We start from the raw sequence: 14,567 nt of genomic DNA, 5'->3' as shown, positions 1-14,567 counted from the left end.
TGAACCAATTAAATCAATTGCTAACTTGCTCGTGTTCTCTTTCTATCATTATGTACAAAATATCGGAACTTTCTCCCTTTACAAGCAGTGGCTCAATCCGATCCTATGTTATTAAGGCAAAACTGCACTTATTTGTTTAGTTAATTTATTTGTATCCCAACGTCAATGACACCTTGGTCATTGAATATCTACTCTACCAAAGTGCTCATTGTTGTATTCCTTAGCCGACAAAATCTCTGTATTATAATTTTGAAGTTTTGAGATTTAGTAGTAAGTCATTGGTGAATATTTATTTAAATTGTCCGCTAGTTTCTTGCTTTTGCTTCTTGCTCTTGTACATGTTACTATCATGACTGTTCCTTCCTTTTTGTTCTCCCTCCTAATGAACTGCATCATCAGACGCCTTTAAAGTAAATAAATGAAATAAAATAAAAAGATCTTGCGCTTACACCAGTCTCTACGTATTAATAAGTGAACACATTAAAACTTACCATCCATCGAAAAATAAGTTAAAAAAACACTTCATACATGTCGTTTGTAAATATTTGTATTCAACATACTGACAGGTTTGAACACGAGCACATATTGTATTAGCAGCGAGAATACAGAAGGCATCTGACACCGATAACAATTTTATGTCAGAATCCATAAAGTATAACGTTTTACGAGGCGCACATTCTGTAGATTAAAAAGTTCAATTTTTTTTGGTATATTTCGTGCAAAAAGAAAAATGAAAGACGCAATAAAAAGAAACCATACATAATGATGTAGTGCGGAAAAAGTTCTTAAAGCGTTCCCTTTTTCACACAAACAAAAAAAAATCCTTCAGACAGTTATTTTAGGCGAAATCATATGTTTGAACAACAATAAATATATTTCACACCGTTCCGGAATAGATCTTCTCGATGATGAATTATCGAGCAAACCGTCCTATCATTAAGGAGAAGCTTGCAGTATTCTACGCAGAATCAAACATAACCCCCGTTGTGGTGCGTGTTTGAATAACAATAATTCAAACCTTAATCAACGACTATGCAGACGCTCACTCCATACTTGCACAAAGTTGCCACAAATGCTTGAATCGCACAGTGCATACCGTAAAGAATACCTATTCACAAAACTCGCAATAAAGCGCCCTTGTATACCATCTAAGCGCACCTTCCTCAAGAGCTCGGCCGGGGCGTGAAAGGAGTCGAAGCGAAACACAAGGAATAATATATCTTCACCTGGGGCCGGATCGGCAAAAAACGGCAACGACCGTGGCGCCGTTGTAAAAACAGAGCAACCCTCGCCCAACACGCGCGAAAGCGCCGCGACTACGGCGAGGGCAAGAACTACTTCTAAATAAATCAGTGAAGTGAGTGAGTAAGTTTATGAGTTTGTTGAGGGGCGTGAGTTTGTGAGTTGGGTGAGTTCGGTGAGGGGCGTGAGCTCGGCGAGTTCATGAGTTTGGCAAGGGGCGTGAGTTCGCGAGTTCGGTGAGTTCACGAGGTCGGTGAGTTTATGGGTTCGTGAGTGGGTAATTGAAGGTGAGTGTGGCCGTGATAGTGAACGCGAGTGAGTTTTTACTTTTATTAAATTTGATTGAGCGCTGAGTGAGTGAGTTCAGCTACAAAAGCCAACATCTTTAGGCCAGCAATAATCAGTCAAACACAGCCCCATCGAGCAACAGTGGCAGCCGCCATTAATTGGGCACAAAGCGTGAGGTTGGATAGGAGTCATCGTCGAAGGATAACGCAGCACCGTTTTGCGGATAAGACGTGCCGAGTTCACTCCAGACGGATCACGCCTCCCTCAGTCTAATACATGCTAAGAGTATGTGCTCACATCATGGTGGACTCAGACTAATTGGTGCAGCCGGCACTAGATGGCTCTTACTACCGAAAAGGGTCGATTGCGCACGGATAGTTTATTCAAGAATTGATAAGATGAGCTGGCAAATTAGGGGAGTGTCTGAGAATACAGACGACGAATGATAGCATATCGAAGAACGTTGTCCAATTCTGAAACGAACTGTTCGTCCACAAGCGAAGCTACTGTACTAGTTCTTTAAATTGGACTTTGTTTCCTGATTTTTAATTTATTAAATGGCCAAACAAAGAAATGCAATTTCGTGTTAAACAAATCCAAAGTCGCATTTCCTTATAGATAAAGTCAGATAGGCCCGTTTTTATAGATGAGATAGTTCTTCAGGTTACGACCGATGAGTTCAAGAGTTTAAGACTTTTGATTAAAGTAAAATAACTAAAATATCTGGAGTTTTGGCTACTTTTAGTGTCAAACGCATTCATTATATATATATATATATATATATATATATATATATATATATATATACATATGTATATATATATACATATATATATATATATGTATATATATATATATATATATATATATATATATATATATATATATATATATAGCATTTCGACAACATCTGCTATGATTTCTTCTTCTATCTCAAATTACCACGAGAAAGATCACAGTAAAAACATGATGCATCTTAAACTTTCGTTTATTCAACGCCATACGACAATTATATCAGCAGCTACTCATATTGGAAATCATTGTATCCAGGGGCCCCACGTTCCATTCAAGTTTTCAGGATATCCTCTGGGGTCCGTCGGCTTGTTTAGCGGAGCAATTGAGGACGAAGCGTAGCTCTGCAGTCGTTGCTTCAGAAAATCGACAAGCTGAAATTGGAACATACAACTATTTAGTTCAACCACAAACTAGCTCTTTGATACGAATAAGGAAAACGTATATGTCTAGTCTCTTCTTCGTCGTCGTCTATAAGCGCTACTATGCCCTCGACATCACAGAAACAACTAGCCCAGCATTTTGCATTGATAAGTTTCCAAGAAAAGCTTTTTTTAATAGTCGTCACGCGATCAGCATCTTAATACAAAGCCACCCAAAACAAAAAGTTAGAGTCTTAGATTTTTTTTTTTTTTAGCACTTCATGGCATCTGTTTAGTCTTCTCAGGGCAAGTGATATTTTAACCTAGAATTAAAGTGTAATGCTCCATTTCGTGCAGAAAACACAGTGCTAGAAGTCCGGATAGGTGTGATGAATGCCATAAATAGTGTTCTATGCTTTAAGTATGTATCAAAAAATCTGTGAAACTAACCCCTTAGAATGTTTGATCAAAGTCCGGGACAACTGAAAAAGTTTTCTCGGACCTTCGTGTTATTTATTTGTAATATGCACATTCAGCTAGCCCACATTATTATTTTAGTACAAAATTTCAAACTTCACGGAAATATATCCTTATGTTCAGTCGCCTTGGGACACAGTCGTTGTTCTGCGAAAAAGACAACCGATAAGAGAATACCTCTGACTCCGCGAAAATCATTAGGCCGCGGAGCCGAACGCTTTTGCGGAGATAGAAGAGCTGGACGAGCGCAGACTCTGGGTTTTTTGCCGCCATCTTTATATGAGATTGGAAGGGTTGCTGCCGCCATCAATCGTCGTGCACAGCCTTCAAGACTGCGGAGAGATTCGTTTTTGGTGTCTCGGTGAATCCGGTATCTCGGTGCGTCAGCAGCAGCCTTCTCCCCCGGCGCAGCACGAAATAGCGACATCCGGGACGGCACGACGTGCAAGCGTTCTATCGGACACAGTCTGGTCACGCATCTAGGGAAGGATTCGTTGCTGCTAGCTCGAAGCGCAATCCAAATGAAAGAGTTGAATATATTTTCCTAGTAAAGTATTTAAAGAAACCTATTGTCCCAATTTCCATCTCCTATTGCTATCGGCCAACGCAGCACCCATGTCCCTGCTGCAGGTTACGAGACGCCAATGCGAATCAATTGACGTCACAAACGCGCCTGGGCGGGTAAGTTTCTGCTTGAAGCCGACAATATGGACACCTCCGACTCCCATCCCGAGAAAAAAACAACAACAACGATTTTCCTTAAGCAGAGTTGTCGGTGGTAACGAGACAAATATACATGTATGTTCCCTGTTTGTCCCCGGAAATGGTGTGCATAATAACGGGGTCTATATAAACGACACGTGACTGTAAACCATTCGAACCTGGAATATGTGAAAGAATATAGGTGAGGCAAAGTAAGAATGTGCGACAATCACCCACTTTCCTGTACACATTCTAGCGGCGTAGAGAGGTCAAAACGACGTTCTAACGCATACTGGAAGTGACCACATTCAAGATGGCTGCGCCCTTTTGGAACACGTGTATAGACGCATTTCGCACTTCGGGTATCCGAACGCGTTTATGTTTATTTCCTGTATCAATGTGCGTTTTCCTAATTAAAGGCAGAACAGAAGTGACATTGGCTGGTTCGACACTTCTATGACTTTACCCTGATATTGAACCTATTCCGTGGTGTCAGTTGGTCGCAAACAGTATGTTTAATTTCCCCACGTTACGCTGCATGTCGTCGGTTCGCGTGTCTTCTACCAGCGAATGAAATCGCTTTCACGAGAAAGATTCAGGCAAGTTTTTAGGAGGCCCATTGGATTATTCTGATGCACTAAAGTCGCTGACAGGATGACAACGGCATGGCGTCTCTTTCGAACGCCTCCAGACGCTCGTTGCCTACTGCCGAATTTTCGCTGCCGGTGCACACGCACCGGACGCCGAGGAGTTATCGAAGCTGGCACTGAAGGCGGGACAAGCGAAATGTCGCTGTTTTACTCCTGTCAATGACTCTAATGGTTTTCACATTAGGGTAACTAGCCTAACGTGATCATTGGTTTTCAAATTCTGTGATCTTCGGTATTTGCATTTTCTCCCACAGCTTGCGAGCAAATGTGAAAACCCAAGACCACGGATATGTCAACATCATCGCAACGCAGGCAGACTGCTCGTCTGCCCTAACACTAACAGTTGATGACGTTGCTACATTCTGCTACCATTTAACGAAATGGTAGAAATTCGCCCCAGGTTTGCCGCCTATAGTTAATTTTACTTTATACATACGGAAAGTGTTAGCAGCACGGGCGTCGCTACATGGCAGGATGGTTACGGTAAGCTGATTGAAATTTTTGAAAGTTTTCAATAATACTTATAGTAAGAAAGTATTCGGGCCCTATTCGTGTCTAGTAAACCAACTGACTGTTCCATACTACGGAATGACTGAATAAAAGCGCCAAATAGGTTTAGAAATTATTAAAAAGTGATTAACTCGAGGTGTAAAATATAGAAACTATATCTGAAAGCCAAGTAGTCTTAACGTAGATAGAAAAAAACACGCGCAAGGAAAACTTCGGTGGTGGCGGACACAGCAGAAAACGCACACCTCTCACGAGAAACTGGATGTCACCTATGACTGTAAGGTCACATAATATCAAGGTGGCAGCGCCCGTGAGTAGCTGCTGTAAAGCATCGATAAGAAGACCAAGCGTCCGTTCCCAAACTGCGTTTTGCCCCGAAACTAGAATTAGTATAATTAGTCAAGAAATTTGAGTTATTTAACTAGCTAATTAAACAGCCATACAGATGACTGCGTGAACAAAGGTGGTTTCTATACTAGATTTTATGGTGTGCCTTCGGTATTTTATATCTTTATATACTAACGTTTCACAATATAATATTTCCTAACCATCTTGCCTGCTTCTCGCAATGAATCATTTTATCCTACTTCATAAAAGCTCCCAACTCTGCCTAGGGTTCAAAAATGCCTAACGCCTCATATGTTTTTTAGTTCTCATCATTATGAAAAAGAAAAACAATTCACGATAATTTTAAGGACAGGTAAGTATGTCCTGCAAAACTTACGCATTTCAGAAGAAAAAATAAAGTGCGATCGGTGTCCGATTGTGTTATAGCACCGCATCTCGTAGCACTTAAGGCGGAAGCTCGCGTTGCCCACGCAAGTAATCCTGGATCAAAACTCACCCCTACCGTTTCGATCTGGACAAACATCCTCGACTGGTCGCGTGTTCCTACTACGTGATGCACCTTAAATTCCCCAGGCTCACACTGGTATTGCACTGGCTAAGTTTCCCATTCAAAACTAAGACATCAGACGCCCACTGTGCCTGACTAACTTCCGGCTGTCTAAACATACACGCAACACGATTACGCAAAAAAACAAGAGCTGCCCAGATTCCAGTCGCCACCAGCTGAGGTGCTTGGTGGTTGGTGCAAGTTAGGGTTTGATTTGTTCCGAATAATTATATTTTCAAAACTTCAGATGCCACTTTTAACCCATATACTTGAGCACGGAGCCTTGATACGGTACCTGGAACACTTTCACGTCTGCTTTATTTGCCGTGTTCTTCAAAGTGATCGCTCTAATTATCTCTGATGACTCCATAGAGGTGTAATGATGTCTCCAGCCGCGACCTCGGAGGTGTCACATCAGTTTTAGTGGATGCGGCAGGGGCTTGTTGTTCTGAAAGTTTGCTTTTCAGCTTGACAGTCTCTTCAGCAGCCCGTGGCTGGGACACCGCAATGACAGCAACACTGGGGTTCTCTTGTACCTTTTTCCCAGTCTTCCAGCATAAACTGCCAGCATCCCGACACCCCACAGCACAACAGGTGAGCTTTTTCGAGCTCATTTGTTGCGACTTCGGGGCCAATTTCAGTTTATTGGCGGGATAGAAGGCTGGAGACACCTGTCGAATTCACGTCGTTTACTTCGTTGCACCTTGAGTCCCGACGCAGTCGACGCTACCAGCAGATGGGAACAATTAAACGGCATCAAAATTGCACCATTATAGTGGTCGTCATTTTCCTCTACGTGTTTTTTCTAGCTGAACCAATCGTAAAAACGTGACGCACCTTGCGCTTTTGAAGATGATTGATTTGTCCCATTATCTCCTAGCGTTGACTGCTTATGGATTTAACTCGAAACAAAGTTCAGGAACCGCAGCCCCACTGCCTAACGGAAACTTCCTCTTAGCCATTAGCGCTAAGCTTTAGCCAATAGGAATCTGAAACTTCGGTGGAGAGTTTAAATGGGGTTGTTCTTTAACATAGGAACAATGGTTGTGGTGCTATAAGGGTCAGCAAAATTTATATATTTAGTGGCTCCCTTTTAGGCAGAGAAAATGTCCCATGCTGTCGCCTGCCGTGGCTTTTGCGGTGGCGCAGCCGCATTGGTAAATGTGGCAGGTGCCTGTTTTACAAGAGGTTTGTCTACGGCCCGACAGTTCACTGGAGATTTAGCAGCAAGGGGTTGGGACGCCGCGATGACGGCGAAACTTGCGTTTCCCCGACGTCTTACCGGGACTTCCAAGATCAACCGCCAGAACCGCGACATCGTTCAGTGTAATACGTCAGCTTCAATGACGCCATTTGTTGTCACTCTGCGAATGCGTTTGGTATATGGGCGGCTTGGGACGCTGAATTTAGCCGGAAGGAGACAGCAATTAAAACTCTGAATTTCATATCTAGACTTCACATTGTCCGTTCGTACTCAGATGCACCCAGTTCCGCGTTGGGTTCCGCGTTGGAACCCAACGCCTTGGTTCAAGTTATGAAGTTTTTCGGACGACAATGTTAGTAAAAGCGATATATTTAATGGTCTCCAATGATGTGGAGAATGTATTTTTGTGAAACAATAATTCTATCTTTATATTACTTTACAGTTTTGCTGAAACGTGAATTAGCGCTGCATGGGTCATGGGCGTATCTGGAAGTGACTTATTCGAGCGCTCATGAAGATATAGAGTAAATTTCAGATTAAAATCATAGCATTAGCAGTAATTATAAAAAATATCTAAAGATTGACATACAATTCAATACCTACTTATTTCAATGTCAACTTCTTTATAAGTTGTTCCCTTCAATACTTCCCGACACGTAATTTTTCTTTTTCTTTGTGAAATGGGTAGTTTTCACAGGAAACGGTCTGACCCGGGTTGCTTAAAATGTGCTATACTATATATTGTCGCCAAACAATCTTACAGGTTGATTTATATTTCTTTTAAATGAGATAGTTAAGTTAGAAAAAGGCAACGCCTTTCCACGTTAGTCATCCAGGCGAAAAACGCCAAGACAGCAGGCTGTGGACGCGGCACGGAGTCTGATTTTACGCCTATGAGAGCTAAGCTGCTTGCTCACAACGTGGTCCCCCAGGAGTTGTCAAAAGATGGCAACCCGAAGAATGATGATTACATGAATGCTACATAGAAAGGTATACTATCTGGAAACTCACTCCAGCCTCTGCGTTTGCAATGTTGTTTAGTTCGCACGGATCCTTGGTTAGGTCGAACAAGTACGGAGGAGCTTGCGACACAAAGTTTTTAGGCCCGTTGTTGCTGACGCAGTTGACGGTCGCTTTCTGCCTCCAGTTACGCGGCAGCAAAAAGTTGCCCCTGTTGTAGAAACCTTTCAAGACCCTGGCGGCCTTCGACTGCGCCATGGCGATTTCCAAGTCTCCGTATGGACGAGAGCCTCCCGTCGTTCGAAATCGCTGGTCGAATTCCCCATCCTCGTACGTTCCCAGGACCAGCTTGTAATTGGTGTACCGTAGGGCCGAGTTTAAATCGGTGGGATCGATGTTGTACAGGACCTCATAGCGCGAAGAAGGCAGGTTGTAAGAGAGTTGAGTCCACATGTCGTAGCCGTCCACTTTCCCCAGGCTTACTGGGTTGCCTCCTGTAACAAAACGATTAGAAAAAAAAAAATAAAAACACAAGATAAGTTTGCGGACAGGATATCACTTTTATTGGATTTGTGCAATCGCGAAACGCGCCTTCAGATCCTCGGGGAGGACAAGTAATTGATTTCGTAAATACCTTATCAACGGTCTCTAAGTCAAACATTTGCGTAAGTCGCACGCATGTGTCATAAAGGACCTGTGCAACGATTTTAACGTTGAAAGACGTTGAATTCTCTACTTTTGACGTTGTTTATTTTGTCGCGAAGACAGAAAACGCATCCTGTTCCTTCGAAAGGTTGCGATTCCGCCGAGAAATCGCGAGGCGAAATTGGAGTATTTCCCGACCTGCAGCCGCGAGCGGCGGCCGTGACAACCACGCGGCATGACGTGAAAGGGGGACTTGCAAAAAGGAAGTTGTGAAAATACCTTTGTGTTAAAAGGTACTTTTCTATAAATCTTGTCGTTCCAACAAAGATATAAATGCGTCAGAACCTAGCATCTTCGACGAAACTTCTATTTTACGGTTGATTTATTAGCGCCATCTATCCGAGGCCAACAAAACCGTCAGCTCTGTCTGCTACGGCGAACAGCCGCCAGAAGTCGGAGGGGGACGCGATGGAGTGAGTTCTCGCCGCTCACTGATGGTTCTAGAGAGAGAACTTCGACGGAACCCCGCGCATCCCCCGTTCAGGTCACAGCGCACGTAACTCGAAAGACGGTGAAGGAGCTGAGAGGTGCCGAAAACCTCAATCTTTGTTAATCTTAAAATAAAAACTAGGACATGCCGGCAAAACTGTTGTTTTTTTTTTCTTCGCTTTAGAAATGTCGAGACACCAACTACCCAATTATATGAGCAAGGCACCGAAATTATTGCACAGCTCCTGTAAGGTCAGGGGAGGCTATACTCCATTAAGCAGCCGACATATCTGCGTTAAGATCGCAATATATGCGCTGCCGTGAGCAGGCGTTATTATTCTTGTAAGAAGATTTAACAGAAAGTAAAACTCCGATAACAATGCTCAGCTCTTAAGTTCGAAACGTAAAGAAACGAAAATGCAAATAAGCCGCACCGTTGAAAAAAACTCACGAAAAGAAATTTTTAGAACGAAATGGTGACTTATACATAGTATGTATAAGTCACCATTTCGTATAAGTCACCATAGTCCTAAAATGCATACTAAAGCGACCGCTATGACTAAATTTAGTATTGAAATTTAAACTTCAAACATTTCCGGTCTTGTCGTCTACGAAACTGAGTACGAAACACGCTAAGAATAGGCAAAGATTGATCTAGAGAAAAATCTCCTTAGGTGGTGCTTTATTGCAGATAAAAGCCTTGGTACCTAAAAACTAAAGGTAAACAAGAACTTACTAAACCTTTTGTACAGACAGCAGTAATTTCACAGTTAGGCCGCTGCGAGAGTAGCATATGTTAAAATACAAAGGACAGTCACGGTCCCTAAAGGCGACAAACTAAAAGTTGAAAAAAAAGTAAATAAACCACCGATATGATATGCAGATGAGATACTCCGACTTCGTGAGAAAACAAAAAGGGTGTGGTGCAGCACGTGAACTTTCGAGATCCCCAGTGTAGCGCCACCCACGTTACCACTGAGACCTTACAGCTGTGTTCGAGACCTTAGTTTGGTATGTGCCTGTTGAGTTAGGTGTTATCTAAATCCGCAGTCAGACTGCTCGTGCGTCATTCCAAATGCAGTCTGCAGAAGTTTCTAAGGCATGTCTCCTTTTTTGCGTACGGTCCTTTCACAGTGGTGATACAAGAACTGTCTGCACACACGTTGAAATCATGAGTGAACCAAGTGTGCTTAGAACATGCTGAAACGTGTCCGAAACACGTTCTATCACCATGTCCGCGAAGAACCCCGTGCCTTTTATATTAGGTATATTTAGCAGTGGTACCACGGCTTAAGTGTTGCGACTTGTACGGTTAGGAATGGCGACGGAAGCCAACAGCTGCGCAGATTTCTCACTGGCGCACCACAGCCTCCTCACAGCTGAGTCCCGAGCAACTCAGCCCAGTTCAGCAACACATATGTTATATGCCCGCCCAGCTTGCCTCGCACAAGTAAAAGTTACGTCCCGGAGACACCCCACTTTGACTCGCATGCTCTCCTTGCCGCTTGGGTTTAACTTCTCGTCTCGGGCTCAGCCATTGATCTCTCTCTCTCTCTAATCGCTCGGTAATTTCAGGTTTCGTTGTCCTTCACTACGTACAAACGCATCTACTTCCGCTGGCCTCATGAACCGGGTGTAATATTATGTTATCTTTTTTTACCATTATGTACGGGCGTTATCTCTGTCCGAACGTATCCGCGCAGGTGCTCAGTAGAGAGAGCTGAGGTTCCGTGTTTTGGGATTATATTTCTCTCCAAAACATAGGTTTTTCGTTTGTTTTTAGAGTAAGCTTTTTTTTCTACAGATTTTGTGTTCTTTGATAGAAATATTTTGCGTTATTCGAAATGTCGGTGTTTCTCGGTGCTTGTGTTTAAACTCAAGACCTACCGTAGCCGTGGCCTAGTGGCACGGAGCGTCCGCCTCGGCTACGGACGGTGGTCGGTTCGAAGCCCACCGTCGGACACCCACCGTCTAAATGGGTACAAACGTCCCCCGGCCCCGGCGCTCGGGTTTCCATCCAGGGGATGACGTTTAGGAGAGGTTCGCAAACCCCGCTAAGCGTAGCTGCGAACACTTAACCGCAACCGATCGTCGGTTGCGGCGGTATGCCGCCTTCGGGTGGCGTTGTTGCACTCGTGCAGACTCTCGTCCTTGGGGAACCGCTGGATCGAGCGCTGGGGCGACACAGACTCCGGCTTGGCACGCGGAGCAGCTTTTGCACACGCGTGGGCTTCTGGAGCATTCGGCGTAGAAGGTTCGGCGCGTAGAACATTCTAGCTTCGAATCAACGAAACGGTTCTCGAATTTACCGGAACATCACATTACAGTGTCACCAAAAATGTGTAGCCGCGGCCAGGAATCAAACCCATGCCTTCTGCGTGGAAGGCAAGCGCGATAACCGTTAGGCCACGGCCGCGCTGCCTAATTGGTGCGCGGCATTATGCGTCGAATTTTACAACCTTCAGTGAACACGTGCGTTGGCCCGGATACGTGGAAAACGTTCTAATATTGATAAGAAAAAGAAACGAAACATCGGGCGTGACTCCCGAATAAACAAGCAGCCTGGCGTACAATTCTGTGGTGGTCGTGTTCCAAATCATATCTAAATATATCTGCAAACGATTAACATCAGTCTCGGGTAAAGTAACCATGTATAGCGCGAGCTGGGGCCGATTACGCGTTTTATTTGCTGCGAAGTCAAGCGTTTTGTCTTCTTGGTGAGGTTAAGGTTTCATCTTTTTTTCATTTCGATAAAACGGCTTGACGTTTACATTTTGGCGTTCATCAGTGTTTTTCGAAAACATGTATCCATAAAGGTAACGCATACCGGCAGCAGAGTAGAGAGTAGGAAGCCAGTCGGTGATGTGCAGCATCTGGTCGGACACCCTCCGGTTCTGGTTGAGTAGAGGACTCCAGATGAAGGCGCTGCCTCTGGTGCCCCCTTCCCAAAGTGTCCCTTTTGCTCCACGCAAGGGGAAGTTGTAACCTCGGTTGGAGTGATCGCCGAAAGGAAGCCCGCCGTTGTCGGTGCTTAAGACGATGATGGTATTATCCAGCATGTCGGCTTCATACAGGGTCTCAAGCACTTCCCCTACTGACTGGTCAAGGGCGTCGACTGTTCCTGAGAAGCCGTCAAATGAACGTGGATCGATGACGGCAATAAAAAATGCGCCAATTTTCAGCAACAAAGGTGAGTGTGTGAGGTGATTGTGGCACATTTCAAAAACACAATTTTAACATAAATTTTTTTAAAGCATCAACAGTGAAAAATTGGTTTGAAATTTCACTGCATAGCAAGGCAGTCTTACTGTATTATAGTACATCCCAATTTCACACGAATACAAATAATGCACTGTAATTATCGTGATCAGTGATAACTTTAGCATTTGGGCTAATTACTTGATATAAATCAAGTTTTGGTCTATAGTTTGATGAGCAAACCATGCAGTAACATTTCGGCATGCACACTGGATTAAGTTTGAACAATAAATATAATAATAAAGATCGTTAACACAAAAAGTTTGCGCTTGCAAGAAACGTGTACAACCACAAAAAAGTGAAACTTGAAAGATGATGACTAACTCTTTTGTAACAGCTGTTCATTGAATGCGTAAATAGATACAATAGAAGTAATGTACAATGCAGGTGAAGATTGAAGTCATTCGGGGCGAAAGTCTTTGGGCGGGAGCAATGCGTATCTTGAAATGCTGCATACTTCAGAAACGTCATTATATTTTGTCCATGTCTTACACTACTACAAAAGTATACTGCTTCAACCTAAGTATTTGAAAAAAAAATCATACTTTGAAAAACGACTTGACAATTTACACGTACCAGCAAATATGGTTCTGTTTTCTTCTCCTATGTAGGGAAATTTCATAATGTTTTCCTCCGGCGCTTCAAGAGGTCCATGAACCGACTGATAGGCCAGGTATAAAAATAACGGCTGCGAAAACAAGATAGAAAGAGAAAATGTCAGCGACAGCAATGCGCTGTGTCAACTGACGTGTTTAGAGAGTGTGGCGTAGGAACAGACCGTGCCAAAACGGGTTGCACTTCTGCAGTACATCGCTATAGAATACGTAGACATAAAATAGTAGTCTTTTATTTTCAATAAAGGCCAAATTTTACTGATTACGTTAAAACGCATTTCATGAGTGTAGCAAGCAACAAATGGCGGCAGATTTTTTTTTTTTTTTTATTTAAGACAGATTATATGGTTCATTGATTATGTCTCTTGTCGCACCGTAGACGTTGGGACGGCATATGCCATGCCTCGTCTGAAGGCCAAACGCATCCTCTCGTTTTCGCAGAGGATTCTACAGAAATACTGTAAAAGGCTTTTTGAACTACTATGCTGGGATACATGACAAAGACAGCTAAAACACTTATACTAAAATTGTGGTAGGGATCAAAAATACATTTATAAAATAGATCAATTATCTGGAAATACAAATACAGGAAGACATCTTGCTGGGGCAGAAATACACATACTGATATATATTTTTCTACTAACGAACACAACGTTTTATCTTCTTGAACTGCGTAGAAGCTTTGTGATGGCCCGGAAATGTATATGAAGGGCAAAAAGCACGATCTATAGTGCTCTATAAGCATAACATTCTTAACGAAGTCATTTTTCAATACCAAAAAAACAATTACTCGATTTAAGATGCGGCTTGAAATCTGACCTCGACGTCTTTCACTGAAATGAAATATATAAAATTAACATTTCGCATTTTGCGTTGTAGTAAGGAAAGCTAGCTGATCTTGACTTGACAGTGGCTCGAGCGCTTTTTTTTTTTATTTATCATTTTTGTGAGGCAAAATCACAGGAACCTCTAAATCAGCTTCGTTTGCACCCAAATTACCTCGAAAAGTCATCTGGTTTTGACCAGTCTCGGCGCCTTTTTTAGCATTGATCTTAGGACATCACTAAGGAATGAAATTCCATAAAATAGTGATATTTTATTTCACAGTAAAGAGCGTCAACAGCGCCTTGAAGTATCATTATACAGAAATAATCGACAACATAAATTAAAAATCAATAATTGTATCTTTTTTTTTTTAGAATAGAAAAGGGGGAAATATAGGATCCGAGATAAAGCGTACTAGATTAAACCTGCTCTTCAGGCTCTGTGCTGAGGTGAACGATCCCGTGGTAATTTTTAGAACCAACATTTGCCCCTAATATTATCACGATGCTAGAAATACGCCTGAGAATGTATTTCGATACAGAAATACCAAATACAGCTTAAAATTTTTTTCGCGATACAGAAATACTAATACAAAATGTGTTTCTGAAATGCAGTGGCTCCTCTCCCGTCCTCCCAACCTAATCACTCGCAAGC

At 42.8% G+C, this 14,567-nt stretch overlaps 1 protein-coding gene across 1 annotated transcript in view; it reads right to left on the bottom strand.

Annotated features, from left to right (window-relative positions):
• Positions 1 to 2,567: 2,567 nt before the first annotated feature.
• LOC8033538 (arylsulfatase B) overlaps positions 2,568 to 14,567 on the bottom strand; it is a 49,592-nt gene continuing 37,592 nt past the window's right edge. Inside the window, exons 6-9 of the mRNA XM_040211274.3 lie at positions 13,051 to 13,162; positions 12,044 to 12,337; positions 8,134 to 8,576; positions 2,568 to 2,696 (exon numbers count right to left, since the gene is read on the bottom strand). Of these exons, the coding sequence (XP_040067208.2) occupies positions 2,568 to 2,696; positions 8,134 to 8,576; positions 12,044 to 12,337; positions 13,051 to 13,162 (978 nt within the window). The remainder of the gene's footprint in view (positions 2,697 to 8,133; positions 8,577 to 12,043; positions 12,338 to 13,050; positions 13,163 to 14,567) is intronic.

This window comes from Ixodes scapularis, unplaced genomic scaffold (genome assembly GCF_016920785.2).
Source record: "Ixodes scapularis isolate PalLabHiFi unplaced genomic scaffold, ASM1692078v2 PGA_scaffold4__175_contigs__length_147842914, whole genome shotgun sequence".
Taxonomy (NCBI): Eukaryota; Metazoa; Arthropoda; class Arachnida; order Ixodida; family Ixodidae; genus Ixodes; species Ixodes scapularis.
The sequence above is the reverse complement of the archived record's forward strand: the minus strand, read 5'-3'. Positions and strand labels throughout refer to the sequence as shown.